Here is a 20,857-nt window from a genome sequence, read left to right on the forward strand (position 1 = left end):
AACAATCTCCAGGAAGTGATGCAGAGCGAGAGGAGCAGAACCAGGAGAACATTGTACACAGAGACTTAATACACTGTGGTATAATCGAACGTAATGGACTTCTCCATTAGTGGAGGTGTAATGTCCCTGAACAATTTGCAGGGATCTAGGAGAAAAAAACACTATTCATAAGCAAAGGATAAACTATGGGAGTGGAAACACTGAGGAAAAGCAACTGCCTGACTACAGCGATTGAGGGGACATGACAGAGGAGAGACTCTAAATGAACACTCTAATGCAAATATTATCAACATAGCAATGGGTTCAAATCAAGAAAACACGTAATGCCCAGTGGATTTACGCGTCGGCTATGGGGGGTGGGGGGGAGGAAAAGAAAATGATCTATGTCTTTAATGAATAATGCTTGGAAATGATCAAATAAAATATATATATATATAAAAAGAAGGACCTCCCTGCCCTAAACAATCTTCAGGGATCTAGGAGAAAAAACACTATCCACAAGCAGAGGACAAACTGTGGGAGTAAAAACACTGAGGAAAAGCAACTGCTTGTCTACAGGGGTTAAGGGGATATGACTGAGGAGAGACTCTAAATGAAGACTCTAATGCATGGACATGGGTTCGACATGGAAATGGGTTCGAATCAAGAACACATGTGAAACCCAGTGGGATCTCGCGTCGGCTATGGGGGTGGGGGAGGAAAAGAAAATGATCTTTGTCTCCAATGAATAATGTTTTGAAATGACCAAATAAAATATTGTTTAAAAAAAAAAAAGGACCTCCCTGGTTCCCACACTGATCCCAGCACCTCTGCCTCTTGTTATATGGGGATCCTGGAAAGAGGGCACTGTGGAAATCTGGTTGGACAGTAGCTTAGGAGAGATGAGGCAGGCAAGAAGTCTCGTAAGGACTTCTCCAGCTGCTTCTGTTCCCCCATTTAAATTTCCCTTCCCTATATGGTTTCCTAGGGCTGGTAGGGGCTGACTCCTTCCTATTATCCCCAGATGTTGTTCTCAACATTCTTGATCTCATATCTCCCACCCAATGATTAGGATCTGGTGGCTGGGAGTCAGGGTGGAGGTAGGAAAGGCACCTTAGCCTGGTTTTTAAGGAATGCCTTCATCATCTGTCCTACAGAAAGCTTGAGGTCTGAGGCTGGCGCCAATGGCTATAGGCTATAGCTAAGAGACAGGAACAGGTAAAGAATCTGACTAAAGCTGAGGGGGAAAAAAAGATTGAGATAAAAGCTTAGGTACACCCAGCTCCGACACCCCAAGGTTCATTCTGTGCCACCCCACTTCTGCTTCTGCCCATTCCCTCCCAACAGGCCAACAGGTCACCATGAGCAGTTTGCTCTCCACTTATACATGCCAACGAGGACAATTCCCAAGGCTGAGATGTGAGGACACGAAATTTTCTGGTGAGGAGGAGGAGGGAGAGAAAAAGGAGAAGGGCAAGATCTTTATGTCCAGGAGACTTCAGGTCCACTGGCATTTTTAAACTTGAGTAGACCTGGTCTGCTTACAAGGTGATACAGGAGCATAAAGGTTAGCTCCAGACTCAGCAGATATATCAGAGTGAGAATGAGATATGGAGAAAAGGAAAACAAATGGGGAGAATAAAAAAGGGAATGTAGAGAAGAGGAAGAGAAAGGAGACAGGACTCTGGGAGGGAAGGGAAGTTAGGAAATAGAGGAGAGGAAGAGAAGTATAGGAGTGTAGGATGGGGAGGGAAGAAGAAAGCAGGGGGCGGGGTCTAACTAAGGGGTCCAAGTTCTCCTGGCAATCCAACCCAGTCTAGCTTTCCTCTATAAAATCCCAGGACAGAAAGCAAACTGCAGGACAGACCACGGCTCATTCTTGACCTGACATGAGGCCAAGTGAAAAGACAAAGGAACACATAGCTAAGAAACAGAGGTTTCTTATGAGCTTGTTCCTAATGCTGTTTGCCATCACATTGGCCCAGTCAAGGGCCCCATCTAATCCAGGTATGTTGGCTCTCCCTCCAGCAGTCCTCAAAACTCTGAGGACAGAACCCACTGCCCTCTCAGCTGGGTGGGGATGAGTGAGTGAGAGGAGTCCACTAGCCTATATAATCTATATAGAGGGACATGAGACAAAGACAAGAGACAGAGGTGAAGAGACATAGGCAGTTAGATATAAGAGAGATAGAAAACATACAGAATGGAGAAAGACACATTAAAAGAGAATGGGAGAGAAACTCAAAACAGAGATAGACATAGGCAGAGAAAATTGAGATAGAAAGCAACATAGATGGGACAGAGACAAGAAATATACTACAGAGAAAATACAGGAGAAAAGGCTATGAAGAGGAGACAGACAAAGACACTAGGAGAGATAAAGAGAAATAGACCAAGTTAGAGAAATAATAGGCAAAGACTGAGAAAAAAAACAAAAATTTTAAGACAGAGAAAAAAGACATATACACAGATGAGAAAACAAAAAAAGGTGTAGAAAAAAAAAGGTGGAGGCAGAAAAAGACAGATAGATCTAGAGCTAGACACAAAGGTGAAGTGAGACAGGGGGAAAATCAGACAGAAACTCGGACTGACTAAGGCAAAGACAGAGACAGAGAAAACAGTGAAAAAGACCAGCAACAAGAGAGAACAGAACCAGAGGAGACAGAAAGTCCCTTAGGTGCCAGGCAGGCAGCTACTCTGCCTTTGCAGCTCCCCCGTCTATGCTTGTTACCACTACACCCCTGCCTCTACTGGTATAGGCTGAGTTCCTGTTCAGCCTCAATGTCACTACTCTCCTGGTTGCCTCAGGGTTTCTAGGATACAAGATTGGTCTGTGATCAGTGGGAAGATGAATCCTGTGGAGAAGGCTGGATGCTCTGTGGTTGGGTTCTGGGTCCCCAGGCAATGTGTAGCTCCCAGTACTGACCTGGGGCTCTCCTTCCCAGAGGAAAGGGTGTCTCCTGAAAGGGAACTGAGCTCTGCTCTCTGCTGTGCCAGCTTCTTCTCTGGGAGGTTGTTGGGAGGAGGGTTGGGAGCGGGGAGGTGCGGTCCCAGGAACTCTGAGGACATGGCTGAGCCAATCTTTCCAGCCAGAGCAATTTTAATTTAACAAATAATAATGAGGCTAGGCTCTTAATTATCAGGTCAAGGGGGAGGGTGTTAATATGTTATAAGAAGCCAGCATCCACACTGCTGGGGGGCCAGAAGGGCATTATCCTGGGCCCTGAGAGGTCCCTGACACTCCCCATCCCCTCCCACTCTTGGAGTTGTTTGGGGATGTTTCTCCTGGAGAGAAAACTTCAGGAAAACAGGTCTCCCTCCTTCTTTCACCTGCAGCCAGCCCTTGCCTTCTCCAATCCCCTCCTCAATAAAGGTTTTCAGAGGAGGTGGAGGTTCCCAGGCAGCACTATATTGTGGAAAGCACTAGAGACAGAAGAATTGAGGCTGCCACCTCTGACAATCACTAGCTCTGTGACCTTGGACAAGTTACTTAATCTCACTGAACCCCAGTTGCTTCATTTGGAAAAACAGAATCATACTTCTGGTACTTTTTACCTCACAGGAGCTGTCTCCCTAAGCCTGGTTTGGGGCTCTGTTACTGGGGATTCTAGCCAAGGTTTTTCTTCAAACCTTTCAAAAGGGATGCCACTGGGGCAGCTCAGTGGCATAGTGGAAGAGCACTAGGCTTGGAGCTGGGAGGATTGGATTCAAATCTGGCCTCAGACACTTCCTAACTGTGTGACCTGGGAAAGTTACTAACCCCAAATGCCTAGTCCTTTCTGCTCTTCTGCCTTGGAATACTTAGTATAAATTAGTAGAGACAGAGAGTGAGGGTAGAAGGGGAAAAAAAGAAAGAATCCCACTCTTATAGTTCTTCATCTTTCCCTTTTGGGAGATGGAAGAGGGATTGGGAGTGGGGATCATTCTCTGGTTTGGAAGTGCTTGGATGCCAGCAACATCACCAAACTAGCAACTCCTCTCTCTTCCCAACCTTTCTTGTCTGTCAGTGTCAGGGGAAGGGGCAGGGGAGGTCTGGGCCAAGGGAGAACTGTATGGGTAGAAGGGGTAAGGAAAGGCTGGAGAGAGAATTAAGGCTGAGAGGGACAGTATTCCTGTGCCTGGGAGGCATGCTCCTATTGGGTAAGGCATCAGTCAGATAATTATCTTCTCTCTGCCCTCTCCTCTGTGGATTGGGGCAGTAGAAATGAACATCCATGGGGTAGACTGTCTATAGGATGCCTGTCCTCTTTCTCACTCCTTTTCTCATTTCCCCTATCCTTCTCCTCAACTCCACAATTCACAGTGTGTACTCAATCATTCATACACAAGATACCATTTCTGACTCCATCTCAGAGACCCCTGGGTTAGACTCTTACAATCCAAAGCCTTCTCCCTCCTTCCCAGATATCTAGTCTATTTCCTGTCAGCAGCTCACCACCGAGGCTACCACTTCCCACCACCTCCAGAGCTTCAGTGTTCAGGTTGGATATCTGCATGGGTGTTTTTGTCTTACCTCCTTTTCAGACACTTTTCTCCTTCAATATCTCAGGATTCTTTTGAGAGACAACCAGGGACCTTCCTTCCACTAAACCCTCAATTTGGAGCAGGAAGAAGCTGGAGTCTGAACTGAGGCCAACTTGTTTCCCTCCCAATGTTGGTTTAGATGCAGAAACAGAAGAACGGAACTGTATCATTCCCTATTCCATATGCAGACCCCTCTGTAGGAGAAGTTGAGCTTTTAAGTGCTCAGAAACCTTGGCTTTGCTGATCTGCTGTTGGAGAAATGGTGGTGGGGAGGAGTTGATGGGCAAGGTCCACAGGGGTTCTTCTTTAATCTTTTCTCAATCAGCATGTGAGCTAGTGGGACACAGAGTCTTGGGAGTAGCAATGCCATGAAGAGAGGATGCAAACTCTCCTCCCCCATGATTCTGACCCTATTCCTTCTTGGGGCAGATGGACAAGGGCCTGGGGACAAGGAATAGAAACCAACTGTCTCTCTAAATAGGCTTAAATGTTTTTCATAGGATGGGTACAGGTTTATGGGTGAGATGGGCTAGGCTACAGAAAAATGGAGGAGACATTAAGCTGATTGGAACCTTGAGGTCTAGGGCCCTCTTGTTTTTCATCAGAGACTCAGATTTATTCCCTCTCACCAATCACTAATATTCTAACTGTTCCCTCTCACTCCACAGTTCCCAATGGCAGATCCTGGCCTTTTCTATTGCTTCCCTGGCTTACTTCCTTTTGAGATGAGTAGGTACAAGCATATAACACTACAAAAGTCAGTATATGATTAAGGAAAGAGCAGAGATAATGGCTAGAGACCAGGAGAGCCTAAGGAAAATAAAGTCCAATTGGGGGCACTTCTCCCAGGGATGGGAGGGGATGTATAGCTTCCAGCTCAACCCTAGTTATGACCAGCCTTGGAAGAGGAGGGCTGAGATCCCCCAAGTTTTGCTTTTTCTTTTTTAAAATTATTGTTTCATTGGCTCCCTTTGTTCTCATGCTACAGTCATCTCCCAATTTCCCTCACAACCACAACTGTTACCGAATATTCTCTTGTAAAAAAAAAAAGAAAGAAAGAAAGAGACAAGGTAAGTAAACCGGGTGAAGGCTTTGGAAATAGAAACCCAGGGTTTGAATCTTATCTCTCTCACTAAACTAACTGTCTGTGTAACCTTGGGCAAAACATATTACTACTCCTGCCCTCAGAGTTCATCACTTTTAAGAAAAAGGGGCTTAACTAAATACCTTCTAAAGTTCCTACCAATTCTAAATATTCAGCTAGGATCCTATGATTCTATGCCCAACTGACAACAGGAAGAGGAGCAAACAATTTTTTTTTTGGAGGACAGATATGGAAGAGTTTTCTCAGCTGCTTCCTTTCCTAAAGCAAAATATTGGGACAAATGCTGGGAGATGTAGGGTGTGGGGAAAAAGACGCTATCATCTGACTTCTTTAGGGTTCCAGACCCAGGTATCTAAAGAATCAACAGTGTGCTGTATGTGCATGGAGGAACCCCAAAGAGTCTCTGGGTTATAATTCCATCCCAAAATGTACTATCCCCAAAGGATGACAGTTCACATGACCATCCCCTGTGCTTTTCCAGATAGAGGGTTGAGGAAAGAACTCCAAAGATCTGAAACCCAAGACTCACTTTTCTGCTAAGAGGTTCATTCAGATTTGGGGAGGGCAACTCTCCTTAGCCTCATCTCTACAACCACCATGACCTGAATGAGACTGAGATTTCCTGCTGATACCACTGAGATAACCTTTCCTTTCCCTGACCTAGCCAGGAATCCTGGTGTCCAAATGGTCTGGTCCATCATCTGCCACCATCTACTAAAACTCTTCCTCTCTGGCACTCTCTCTGCTGCCTCAGAGGGATGCACTGCTCTTAGGGAGGCCAAATGACCTTCTCTGACCCATACATTCCCCATCCTCCATCTCTTCAGGTTGCCATGAGAATTGGTCCTCTTTGACTCTGACTAGGGCCCCAAGCCAGACTCACAGTCATGATATAAGACATCCTCCCAACTTCCCTTCCCAGCTGAGCATTTCACACCCTCTTGCAAGTCCTGAAGTGGAGAGACATGAACCTTGAAACAGGTCAGGCTGAGGCAGTGAGAAGAGAGGGAGAAGACAGTTTCTCATTAAAAGTTAACACTATTTGGATGAGCTCCATTTTCTCCCCCATCCCAAAGGCTAAGAGGCACATAGATCTGCCAGGGAAGATGGACCACAGGAGCTTCGATCTTGAGCTGGCAAGACTCAGGGAAGGAAGCAGCAGCCCTGAGGAGGGTCAGAGGTCAGAGTGGACCTTGGCACCATGCAGAGGAGAGCTTGGCCAAGAATTGACTTGAATCACATGGTTGGGAGGGGAGGTGTGGGCAGCTCCAGGTACTTGGGTAAGCTTTCAGTCTTCTCAGATAAAGTCACTGAGCTGATTGCTATGGAAAGGGGGTGGCCCCTGCAAAGTTAATCCTCACAGGCTAGGAAGAAGCCTAATGGCAAAAAGAAAGGCAGATTTCAATGTCATTGTTGGGGACCCGTCTGGAGGAGGGGGGTGGTATGGGGTGCCTTTAATGTGAAGGCCTTTATTATACGATAACTATAGATGTGTGTGCAAATACACATGCCTCTGTACATGTGTGTTTGTGTGTGTAGATCTGTGTGGGTGTTTATATGCATGTTAACTGTATGTGCCCATGTTGTTGCATGTGTGTGTGCATGAATACTGTGTATGGTGGGGGGTGTCTAGACATGTCTGTGCATGTAGATATGGGTGTGTGTGTATTTGTGGGTGTCTGTTGGGGGTGGGAGAGGGAGAGGGATGATAGGCTGTTAACCAGGGTCTATTCTATTTCTCTTTCCTTCCTTGTCCTTGGGGCATTGAAGGGCAGCACCCCGGGGACTGCTCCTGAGCCCTTAGTCCACGTGTCTGCACGTATCCATCTGGGCACTGGATAGGAGAGTTCTCCGGGGCCTGGAAATGCCTCTTTCTACCCCCCACATATCTGAGCCAAACTGCATGCTTCCCCAGGTGTCAGGCAATCCGACCTCAGCTCCTAGGGAAGGGCAGCCCTTTCCCTTATTCATCACTCCCACTTCATCCCAGACAGAGTAAGCAATCAGCATTCCTGTCTCTACAAGGAGAACTGAGGGTGCTGAGCCTGCTTTCAAGGGGGTTTCCACCCAGGGGGAGCAGGAGGGGGTCCAGAAAGGCACTCCGGAGGAGGAGGTGCTCCCTGAGGTCTCCCCAGGAGACAGAGAAGTTTCCATTGGTGGGGACATTTCAGGAATAGGAGACAGAGAGGTGATGTGAGGAGCAAAAGGCACAGAACCTGGAGAAGGCAGGAATGGCACTGGGGTGGTGGATGGGCCACTTTCTCCAAACGTAGAGTATATGTGAAGAGCACAAGATGAGAATGGAAGGGGGCTTGGAGGGACTAAAAGTATATGTTTTCATATGCAACTGAGAAGAGGGAGCCAAGGAAAGTATTGAGGAGAGAACTTTTGTGATCAGGACGGTGGACAGAGAAGATGGCTCAGGTAGCAGGACAAAGAGTGAATTAGAGAGGAGGGAGACGAGAGGCAAAAAAACCAAACAAACAAAACCAACAAGAGTCTGAAAAAGAAGTTGAGGTGCGGATCGTGGTTATTGGACTGGGAATTGGAGGACAGAGACATTATATGGGGGAGATTGACAGGTGAGTGGAGGTAAGAGAGGCAGGTCTGTGAGGGAGGAAGAAAGGGGAGAGATCCTCTGAGGTTGCCAGCCTGAGCAGCTAAGAAGATGGTGATACCATCACCAGGGGGGGAAAGGGAAGTCCAGAGTAAGGGGAAGTTTGGGGGAGAAGGTGATATGTTTAGTGCTGGATATCGTTTGAGATTTCAGTAGGAATCTAGTTGGGAAAGCCCAGCAGGCAACTGGAGCTGTGGAAATGGAGTCCCAGGGAGACACAAAGTGGGGCTTCACTTGCATAGTGGTTATATAGATAGCTGAAGTTCTGAGGATGATTGAGATCACAAAAGAAAACAGTACCATGAGGGAAGAGGAAGGTCCAGGAGAGAACCTTGTGGACATTCACACTTCAGAGATGAGAAGGAGATGAGGAGCCAGCAAAGGATTCAGAGGAGCAGCAGTTAGAGATGTAGGAGAGCTGTGAGTTTGTAGTATCATAGAAGACTTTCCATTCTCCCCACATCCATTCCACCCTACATGCATTCACTTCCTCCCTTAACTAACACTGTCTTCTCCTTGTCTTTCCTAGATGACTGGTGCTATTCATCACAAGCAAAGGTTTTAAATTGTTCAGGTGAGTTGAAGACTAGAAAATCCATTCCCCCTTCCCAAATCAGGCAGATCATCCATCCTTCAATAATGATGTGTGGCTAGCCAGGCTCAGAGCAAATGAGCAAGTTATTTCAACTCTAATGACCTCAGTTTCTTCATCTGCAAAATGGGGGTAATAATACTAGCATCTACCCCCCCCCCAGAGTTGTTATATATATGAAATCAGATAATAATACTGAAGTAGTTTGAAAATCTTTTTTTTTCCCGACTTGCAAACACTTTTGCAAGTGTTATTATAAATGCTTGTGACCATATTTTGGAGAGGGTCACTTCTTGAATCTTTAGATGAATGATCCCCTTAGTGGGTCATCTCTGATCAATGTTTAATTCTTGGTTCATTTTCCTCATTCCTCTCACCATGCTCTTAGTTCCATTCCTCCTCCAACACTCCTGGGGTTGGGGGATTCTCAGAGAATGGACACTTTTCTGAATCAGTCAAATAATGTCTGGCCTTTATCTCTCCGAAGAAATAAAGCTCATAAAATAAAAACAAACCAAACACAAGATAGCAAAAATACCCAGTAAAAATTTATAATAACAAAGCAGAAATGGTTTGGAGATTCTCCACTATTTCTAACAGAGAGCTGAGAATTGACTATATCCCACTGAGGACTTCCCTTTCCTTCCCCTTTCCCTGCTCTGGTTATGAATGTCAGGAACACAGGTCAGAGCAGACCCAGGGAGAGGTGGTGGAGCAGGTGAAGAGGAATAAGCAAAAGGATAGACTCACAGACTGTCAAATCAGGAAAATACTTTAAGGATCATCTAGTGTACCTTCTAGACCCAGTTTCTTGAAGGAAAAAAATGTATTGGTATCTTGTTATTAAATCCCTTTCATTTCTGAATCTATCAGCACCTACTCATTAAAACGTCTCTTGTAACAAAGACCCTCCCCAAAAGAAATAAAAACAGTTTAGAAAAACCAATAAACATTTAAGTGAAATCTAACCATGTATCCTCTATTCTGAACCTATAGTTCAACCTTCTTCCCTCATGTGGAAGAACAAGGAGAGATGCATTTTCTTAATTCTTCACCATGGCTAAACCTCTTGATCACATAATTGCACAAATGACTTATCTGACAGAACAACCCACATAATCTAAGCTAACTTGTCTCGGTCTCAAACCATAGGTCCTTCAGAAATCCATTTTCTAAACTGAGCAGCGTTAAAATGATAATATAGAATATAATTAATATTTTGAAATGTTGAAGGGACATTTGGTAACAAAATCCTCTTCTCAAAGTACACAGCCACCATCCAGTGTAGTTTAGAATCCTGTTGGAGCAATCAGGACCCCCAAGTCCTCATTCCAATTTGGTTATCCTCTAGCTGTGTGTAGGACCAGAAACTTTGCCTCTTGGAACATTCTTGGCCTCTTCTGTAAAATGAGGAATTTAGACTAGATGATCTCCAAGGCATCTTCTCACTATGGTAACCTGTGATGCTTTAATCTCATTCTTTTGTCTGACTCATCAGCCCAGCAGATTTAGATTCAACCAACTCTATTTTATAAAAGGGAGAGGTGGGAGTTATGGGGGACTAACCCAAGAGGAAAATGATATTCATGCAAGTATTTATGTAGCCTCTATTATTTATTCAGCTCCACATTAATCAATGATTCAATCCATAAATATATATCAGTTATGTTCTGGGAACTCTGCTTCATGCTGAGGAGACATAGAAAAATAACAAACTGTTCTCTACCCTTAAGGAGCTTACATTATAGTCAGGAGGCAATAAGTATGTCAACAAGTGTTCCAAAAGTCCAAGTGTAGTGTTAAAGTTGTAGTTTATAGACTCATTAAGACTTCTGAGACATCTGGTCTCAGACACATTTATATATATTTATATAGCTTCTGTTCTGTGTTCAGCTCCACATTAATCAACTGGTCAATCAATAAATGCATTTAAATGTTATTTATATGTCAAGAACTTTGTTTAATGCTGAAGAGACAAAAAAAATAATAAATAATTCCCTGTAGTGTTAAGCTTATATCTTATAGATTCATTTAGACTTCTGAGATACCAAGGAAATGCAAAGAAAATGCAAGATAGTTCATGGAGGGAAGGTATAAGGAACTGGGGAGATCTGGAAAGGCCTGTGTAGAAAGTGAAGGAAGGATGATGGGAGAAAGATGACAAGGAAGTGCATTTGAGGCAAATGGGGGTGAGTCAGAGAAAAGCCTCAATTCTGGCCCCTTTAAGTATAAGACATAATCACACAAGATATACCCCTGGATATGAAATCTTCCTCTGCCATGAAGTCCTTTGCTGTAATTGAGATCTGATACCAGTGTCTCCTACTCCATTTATCTGTTCTAATCCTTCAGGTCCAGAATTATGGCCTGCCACCTGCAAAGGTTTTAAGCAATCTCCAGTTAACATTGTGATCTCCAATGCCTTGTCAGATCCCAGGTTGAAGGTCAATTTCAAGTACATTGATTATGATGGACAACACCCATGGACTATTGTAAACAATGGGTACACGAGTGAGTTATTTCTCAGTGTTTTGGGGAACGGGCTAAAAGGGGGACATTACTCTTTTGTCCCCTCCACCAAGGTCAGCATTTCTTGGTACCTGGGAACCAACCAGAAAGGGTGGGAGAAAAAGGGAACCTGTAAATTCCACTCCATTTTCTTCTATTCCTCTCCTTACTACTCTGTTCTCCTCCTTATTCTGTTTCATTCCAGCTCACTCAAGCCCATCTCCTCATATTCTAGTCTTTCTTATTCCACTCCACTTTACTCTGCTTTTTTCTCCACTCCTCTCCATCTCATTCTACTCCACCTTTTTTTAATCCACTCCCTATCATACTACTCCATTCCCTCTATCTTCTTCTATCTACTCTGCCATCTTTCTCCACTCCTGTTTGTAAAGCACTTTGCAAAGGGGTAGTTGCTTTACTAGTGAGTAACAACTTGTTATTTGCTTTTGCTAAGTTCAGATAGAGGATGGACCAAGAAGTTCTATCTGATCACTGTTTATTAAGGTGAGCTTTTCATGCTGTGTCTGGGAATGAGAAACAACTATTCATCAGATGGAGGGAAAAAATACAAAGAAAGGGACAGCTAGATGACATAGTAGATAAAGGATCAGACCTGGAAGCAGCTGGGATCAAATCTGTGTGACCCTGGGCAAGTCAGATAACCACATTTGCCTAGCCCTTGCCCTTCTGTCTATGTGTTGTTACTAAGACCGAAGGTAAGGATTTTTAAAGGGTTAAAATTTTTTTTTTAATACAAGGAAAAGTTCTGGATAGGGAGAAAGAAGTTGGATAGGACAGATACTCTAGGATATAAAGCAAACTAGAGGGCTCCACAGTCCCTTACCTTCTCTTTTTCCTTTTTCTGGTCCAACAAAGTATCTGAATCTATTTTTTTTTGCTTGAATGTCTCATTTTTATTTTAATTTTTTAATTTTTTATTTGGTCAATTTCAACAATTATTCCTTGGTTACAAAAAATATATTCTATTCCTCCCTCCCCTCCCCCACCCTTCCTGTAGCCAACGCACAATTCCACTGGGTATTACATGTGTCCTTGATCAGAACCTATTCCCATGCTATTGATGTTTGCACTAGGATGTTCATTTAGAGTCTACATCCCCATTCATATCCCCCTCCACCCATGTAATGAAGCAGTTGTTTTTCTTTGGTGTTTTTACTCCCACAGTTTTTCCTCCAAGTTGTTCAAGATCATTGCATTGCCACTAATGGAGAAGTCTATTACATTTGATTGTACCACAGTGTATCCGTCTCTGTGTACAATGTTCTCCTGGTTCTGCTCCTCTCGCTCTGCATCACTTCCTGGAGGTTGTTCCAGTCCCCATGGAATTCCTCCACTTTATTATTCCTTTTAGCACAATAGTACTCCATCACCAACATATACCACAGTTTGTTCAGCCATTCTCCAATTGATGGGCATCCCCTCATTTTCCAATTTTTTGCTACCACAAAGAGTGTAGTTATGAATATTCTTGTACAAGTCTTTTTCTTTATTATCTCTTTGGGGTACAAGCCCAGCAGAGCTATGGCTGGATCAAAGGGCAGACAGTCTTTTATCACCCTTTGGGCATAGTTCCAAATTGCCCTCCAGAATGGTTGGATCAATTCACAACTCCACCAGCAATGAATTAATGTCCCTACTTTGCCACATCCCCTCCAGCATTCATTACTTTCCGTAGCTGTCATGTTGGCCAATCTGCTAGGTGTGAGGTGATACCTCAGAGTTGTTTTGATTTGCATTTCTTTGATTATTAGAGATTTAGAACACTTTTTCATGTGCTTATTAATAGTTTTGATTTCTTTGACTAGTATCAGTGGATCTTAATGACACAATCAAGATCTCTGGTGGTGGCCTGGAAGATACTTACAGGGCAATGTATGTCCAGTTCCACTGGTCAGATTCTTTGAGGAAGGGTTCTGAACACACCATCAATGGGAAGACCTATCCCATGGAGGTGAGAGGTTTTTCCCTCCAAATTTTGCCTTAGTCTCAATCTCATTCCGTTGTTTGTTCTCCATCCAACAGGTGTAGGGACTGAGGACTCTGGGATTTGGCTGAGATCATAGGATAACAAAACATGAAAGTTAGAAGTGATCTTGCAGGACTACTCCTTTTATTTTATATATATGAGCAAACTGGGGCCTAGAGAGGGTAAATAACTTGCCCAGAGTCCCACGTGGTTAATAAGCAGCAGAGCAAGGATTAGGACCCAGATAGCAAGGATATATTCTCTGCCCTTACTTCCTTTCCAGTCTCCCCTTTGGGATCATAGTGAAAATCCTCTCAACCCTCTCCATACTCTGTGGATCTCCTCAGCTCCCTGTTCATCTCACTCATGGGAAAGTGGAAAGAACACTGGATTTGGTGTCAAAGGACCTGTGTTCAAATCCTACTTGTAACTACCAATGTGATCTTGGGCAAGTAACTTCACCTGTCTTGGCATTTTCAGTTTTATCACTTGTAAGAAGAGAGAGGGGGCAGTTGGATGGCGCAGTGGATTGAGAGTCAGGCCTAGAGACAGGAGGTCCTAGATTCAAATCTTACCTCAGATACTTCCTAGCAGTGTGACCCTGGGTAAGTCACTTAACCCCCATTGCCTAGCCCTTACCACACTTCTGCCTTAGAACCAAATCACAGTATTGAATCTAAGATGGGAAGGTAAAGGTTTAAAAAAATAAAAAGAGAGAGTTGGATTAGAGGGCCTCTAATATCCCTTCTAGATCTATAATCTTAATTATTTTATAACTCCTTTCATCTCTCTGGGTCTCCAATTCCTCATCAATTTCTTCTAAATCTATAATCCTATTCTCCTCAGACCAGAACTCAGAGACTAATAAAAGCTGAGAAAAGGGCTCTAGGAGAGCCCTAGGACACAGGTAAAATAGAAGAAGCCATTCTAACATATTTCTCTTATTCTTTGCTCCAGGTGCAAATTATTCATGTCAGGGACAAGTTTCAGAAGCTGGAAAAGGCAATTCAGTCTACTGAAAAAGGTGCAATCACCACCCTGGGGTTCCTGATACAGGTTAGGGCCCCTGACCCATTCCCTTCTTCTTCCCATTCTCAGTCTTATCCACCAGTCAAAATCTGCCTTTCCCCGTTTCTACTCTCCCTCCTACCAGCAGAGAACAAGAAAATGGAGCAATTTAGAAAGAAGAGAAAGATTATCTCTATCTGTCTTTCTCTCCCTCTGACTCTCTTCCTTAGTCCCCCTCTAGATGTGTTTTTCTCTTTTTCCTCTCCACATTTTACAAGCTTGGTGGAAAGAAGAGACTAGCCCAAGGCAGAGGACAAAGAGACCTTCCTCTTGCTAACTAGTCAGAACACCATGCAGCATCTCACTCATTCATCAAGAAAAGGATGGGTGCACTGAGAATGACCCTGGGGACTGAACACAGATTCCTCCTATCCTTCCTCCTAACATCCCCCTGCCTCTTATCCAATGGTCACTTCTTAGCATTTCTGAAAAAGATGGTTCTCTTTCCAGGCTTCAAAAAATAAAACGCATGAAGGCTTCCAGACTATCTTGGATGCCCTGGACCAAATCCCATATAAAAGTGAGCCATAACAAGCACCTACTATTCCCAGCTGGGGCCATGGGTGGAAAATGGATTGATGGTGGGAGAAAGAACCTTTGTGTGTGTGTGTGAGCGAGCATTGGGCATCAGGAGCTGAACGACTGGAGGATAAGACTCCTTTATCTGTAGTCATTTTGAGCAGGATTGGGGCAGGGGAGAACTGTACACAGGAAGAGATGTGATGGGCAAGTATAGAGCAATAGGTTTGGTGCTGGAGGGCAAACATCAAAGGGGAATATGTACTGTATTTGTACTTGGGTTCATTCTGAAGGAAGTAGAGACTCTTTCCCAAACGTCATACTAACAAGCCCTCTGGATCTTTTATCTCCCTTAGACAATAAGGTGACCACAAAACCAATGAGCCTTTATGACCTCATCCCAGATCTTAAGAATATGACAAAATTTTTCCGATACGAGGGCTCCCTTACTTCTCCTAGCTGCCCAGAAAATGTAATCTGGACTGTGTATAAGGATCCTTTACAAGTTAAAGAAGAACAGGTAACCATATGGGCATCTGTAGTCTAGATTAGTTTTCCAAGGACACTGTGGGGCTAAATGGGAGGCTCTGGGCTACATAGGAATGAAATAGAATTGAAACCTGGGAAGCTCCTCAGGAAGGATCTAAGCCCCTAATTTTATAAAGTGATAGGGTTTGGCCTCTACTGTATTTAGCCTGAGTGACTGTCATTTGTGAGCTAGTCTAGGTCATAGAGACTCAGCATCTCAGAATGGCCACCAAATGGTTATTTTGGGGACTCTCTGTCTAACAATCACTAGCCAGTCCCCAGTAAGAAAAGTATTGATAGAGGGCAGCTAGGTGATTCACTGGATAGAGAAAGGGCTGTCTGGAGCCAGGAGGTGCTGAGTTCAAATTTGATTTCAGACACTTCCTAGCTGTGTGATCCTAGTCAAGTCACTTAATCACAAATTGACTAACCCTTGCTTCTCTTCTGCCTTGCAACTGATAGATAGTATCAGCAAAAGGTAAGGGTTTTTAAGCAAAAGAAGAAAAGTAGTGTCATAGCCACCTATCTTTACTCTTCCCTCATAACTTTCCTCTTCCAACCATGCTCAAAAACCAAGTTATATCCACACAGTCTCATTTAAATCATTTCTGGGATCCTTTACAGTTTCTCTTGTCTATAAAGACAACAATGGAAATTATTCATGTATCACATGAGAATGGAGGGTGGTAGGGTAGAGAGGGATGCATTCAATTTGAGTGGAGCAAGCTGAAGGAACAGGGAGAAGGCAAACATTCACCCCAGATTGATCATCATTTTTACTTTCATCTCACTGACCCATCTGAAGTGAGGAAGGGTCAGGGCTCAAAGAGAGCACTGATAAATGGATACAAAGTCCTTACCCAAAAGATTAGGGCTTTTTATCTGAAGGGGGCCAATCAACGAGCATGTATTGAGCACGAATTCTGATCTGCCAGGCCATGGACAAGCAAATAGAAAAAAAAATTATAAATTGTCCCTTCCCTCAAGGATCTTACATTGTACTGAGAAAAATAGAATATACAGGTATATGAAGTTCTGAATGCAAATATATGCAAAACAAGTAGATCAATATAAGACAATCTGGGCCAGTCATTTTAAGTTAGGGGACTGTGATCACGAAAGGGATCTCATAGAAGGTAACTCTTGAGCTGAGCTTAAAGAAACATAAATGGCTATTAGAATGATAGTCTGCTGGGGGGAAAAAGACTCAAGAACTACATGAACATAATTATAGATGACTTTTTAGAAAAGTAAAGTAAGATTTAAATAATGGGGAGATAACTCATGACTGAGCAGAGCCAATATAATTAAAGCTATAATCCTACCTAAACTAATTGTTTGTTCATTGCCATTCCAGTTCATTTATCAGAAAATTATTTTATTGAGCTAGGAAAAAAATAACATGCATTTGAAAGAAAAAGATAAAGAATAACAAAGGAAATAATGAAAAATGTAAAGGTAGGAGGTCTACAGTATTAGATTTTACTCTGTTTCATAAATTAGTAGTTACCAAAGTTATCCGTTACTGGCTAAAAAAGCAAAAGATAGATCACTGGAACAGAACAGACATACAATATATGGGAGTAAAGGATTATAGTAACTTTGTATTTGACAAAAGTATGGATCCAAGTTTTGGGGATAAGAACTCACCATTTGGTAAAAGTTGCTAGGATAATTAGAAAGTACTTAGGAAGAATAAGGTATGGACCCATATGTTACACCATTCACTAATATAAGTCAAAATGGAAACATGACATAAAAAGCAGATATCATAAGCAAATCAGAAGAACAGGGAACATATTACTTATCAGATTTGGATAGGAGAAAAATGTATGAGTAAAAAAGCAATGAAAAGCATTATAAGATGTAATATGGATAATTTTGAATACATTAAATCAAAAAGGTTTTGTATAAATAAAACTAACATAGCCAAAATTAGAAGGAAAGTAGGAAATTGAGGAATTTTTTTATAAAATAGAAAGTTTCTCAGATAGAGGATTCATATTTAAAATACATAGAAAACTTTGTCAAATTTATAGGTATAAGAGCCATCTCCCAATTGATAAATGGTGAAAAAATGTAAAGGAACAGTTTTTGGATGAAGAAATCAAAGCCATACATAGATATGTGAAAAAATGCTCTAAATCATTATTGATTAGAGAAATGCAAATCAAAACAATTCAGGGAGACTATCTCACACCTCTCATCTGGGCTAAAATGATAAAAAGGCAAAATGATGAATGTTAGAGGAGATGTGCAAAAATAGGAACACTAATACACTGTTGGTGGAACTATGAACTTATCCAATCACTTTAGAGAACAATTTGGAATTATACCCAGAGAGTTATAAAACTATGAACACCTTTAAGAACTAATAATACCACTGATGAATCTATTTCTCAAGAAGATCAAGGAAAAAAGGAAAAGAACTTATATCTGTTCCAAAATATTTATAGGAGCTTTCTTTGTGGTGGGAAAGAACTGGAAACTGAGATATCCATCAATTGGGAAATGGCTGAGCAAATTGTGGTATATGATTATGATGAAATACTACTGCATTGTAAGAAATGGTGAGCAGATAATTTTTTTTAAAAACTTGGATAGATCTACATAAAATAATGAAGAGTGAAATTATTAGAGCCAACAGAACCTTATAGATAGGTAGAGAATTAATGTTTGAGAAACAACTTGTGAATGTGCACCTCCAGAGAAAGAACTGACAAAGAGAAACATGAAAACCAGAATTTATATATACACCTATGATGCCTTCTATAGTGTGGGGAGAGGAGGTAGGAGGTGAGATAACTGGGAATAAACCCATAAAATTTTAGTTAAAAAAATAGAAGGATGGTAAAGTCACAAGAATCTTTGGTTCTTTATAGATCTTGCAGTTCTCCAAGAAGCTGTTCTATAATGAGAAGGGTAAGACAGATATTCCCATGGCAAACAACTACCGGAAAATGCAGAGGAGAGGTCATCGACATATCTATTCCAACAGGGTGGGAAGGTTATTGCCCCATACCTGGTCCGTGTTTCTGACCCCTCTGCTGACCTGCTTCCTGGCCATCTTTCTCTGTTGGGAGTTTTGGATGTGGAATCTCTGATCCCTGTATTTTTGACCTGCTGGACTTTGCATTTTCACAGATGTACTGTATAGTTGTATAAATATATTGTAGATAAAATTTCCTCAGCACCAAACTGCTGCTCTTAATTGCCACTATTCTTTCTTTACAAACTGACCTATTATCTTATTCTCCTCATTGCCCAACTCAAACCCCTTCCAAGGGCCTCTGGCCTTTATAGAGTGGATGAACCTTAGCTGCAGTTTCCTTCATCCCAGGTTGCTGTGCCTACTCCATTTCCCCTCCTCTCAAGCTCTATTCTAAAACACTACTAAAACTCCTACCTGCCCTTTCAGCCTATCATTCCCCTTCCTCTACCCTGGGCTGCCTGGTCCAGCCTGCCCTATTCTCAGCTGGGTGACAATTAATCTGACTGAAGTGTTAGCTGATAACAGTCTAGAATATCCCTTGCCATGGTTGTCTCCAGTTTATCAAAGTCCTTGGGACAGTATAAAAAGCATCATGACTTAAGGAAATTCATAGAAAAAATGAAGATATTTCACTCTCAAGAGACTTTTCATGACCTAACTCAATGAAACATCTAGCTAATCAATCTCAGTCAATCAAAAAATGGGCATTTACTAGTCTCTTAACTTAACTGTGGGACTGCCTTAAATATGAGGCAAATTTTATTTAATTGTCTTTGTAAGGTGATACGCACAAACTGGGAGTATGAAAAAAACAACAACTGTGTGATTTAGGTGTAAACTCTGTCTCTCCCTGCATTCCTGAATACTGGGGATGTTTGGAGGACAAGAGAGTGAGTTAAGAGGTTAAAAAGACTTTATGTGTAAAGCTGAAAATGTCTGAATTTTGAATTCCTTAATTATTCATTACTTTTACCCTCTGTTTTGGGAAAGACAGAGGCAGAAAAAAAGATCTATTTGAAACCTCTCCTTTTCTTTGCTGGCCACAGAGAGGGAAGGTAGAAAGAATGACAGAAAGAGATATTTCATCTCTCAACTGGATTTCCTAAATAGTGTTTATTTCAAAGTTAGAATATGTGTACATGTGGTTTTGAAAAATAACATTCTAATTCTTAATTGGACTTGTTGAACTCAGTGACGTTTCAGACTGAATAGATAGAGTTGTAGAATGATTTAAACTTTTAAACATATTGTGAATGGTTTTCATCTTAGTAAATTAAAATTGAGAACTGATTAATGCCTTTCCTAATCTTGAAAATAGGTAGTCGGCCTGTTTGTCCGAAAGAGCTTGCTTTAAGATCAACAAGCGGATAAAAAGTAGACAGATAAGAAATGGCTACTTAATGAAATGCAATGATTTAATAACTTATAGAATCACAAACTTAGTACCAGCTTTGTAGAAGAAAGAGGTGATTAAACACTAATGTTTTTTTCACAATCTAGGAAAAGTGCTCACAAGTTAAAATATCAACATTAGGAACCTATAAATTGAGATGGAACATATGAATGGAAGTTGGGGCAGTTAATCTCAAGGCATTTGTACCCCTAAAAAGCCTCCAAAAAAGAAGCACCCCTCATTTATACTCTTCAGCTCACTACTTTACTTCCACCATAATGATATCTAGACTTCTTGATGATGTTCCTACCCCAAAATGAGTTTTACTTTGTTTAAAAATATGTTTAAATACCAAGGTTGAAAGATTTGCTACGTTTGTAAAAACTTGTGACAAATATTCATTGATTCATAGGCTTTTAAAAATGCCATACAGCAACTTATGTGAAATATGATAGTGTGTTTGTTTGCTATTGTAATTAATTGGGCTATTGAGAATTTGGGGGGATATTGATAATTACATATTTGTACTACTGTTCTTTAAAAATGAAAAATGTTACCTTGTTCAATTCACTTGCTCATACTCACAGTGGATCATGGCCAGATATGAAGAGGAAATGGATCTCATTTTTGGTGAGAAAGCCTTGTATTCTACATGTTCTTAGCTGACACAGTGTGTCAATGATTATAGCTACATTTTTATTTTTAAAACTCTTATTATATTTTTCTTGCATGTGCAATATACTATTTCAGTTTTTTTCTCTCCTTTTTATATTGGAAGCACATGTCACCAGCATTTAGATTTTATTTAACTTTTTGATTTTGCAGTAATATAAGTTTTAAAATACATTTGCTAATGCATGCCCCTAAAGCTTGAGACTCTAAAAATGATGCCACTAATTATTTTTAAAAATTATGGGACTTTACTTAATAATTCTGTCTGATTTCAAGACAAGATATACACAAAAGAGCCATTGCATAGGGCCAAGAAAAAGCCAATCCAGGACAGATTGATGCACTTCTAAGCCAATGCAAAGGTCTTGAACCT

The 20,857-nt window shown here is 41.8% G+C and overlaps 1 protein-coding gene across 1 annotated transcript; it reads left to right on the forward strand.

Annotated features, from left to right (window-relative positions):
* The first annotated feature begins 6,714 nt into the window (after positions 1–6,714).
* LOC103101616 (carbonic anhydrase 4-like) lies at positions 6,715–18,531 on the forward strand. The gene is made up of 7 exons (XM_056814654.1): positions 6,715–6,781; positions 11,170–11,328; positions 13,152–13,297; positions 14,270–14,368; positions 14,831–14,900; positions 15,256–15,419; positions 18,310–18,531. Exons 1-7 carry the CDS (start codon positions 6,715–6,717, stop codon positions 18,529–18,531), a joined length of 927 nt encoding a protein of 308 aa, XP_056670632.1.
* Positions 18,532–20,857: the final 2,326 nt, after the last annotated feature.

Source organism: Monodelphis domestica, chromosome 2 (assembly GCF_027887165.1).
Source record: "Monodelphis domestica isolate mMonDom1 chromosome 2, mMonDom1.pri, whole genome shotgun sequence".
Lineage (NCBI taxonomy): Eukaryota > Metazoa > Chordata > Mammalia > Didelphimorphia > Didelphidae > Monodelphis > Monodelphis domestica.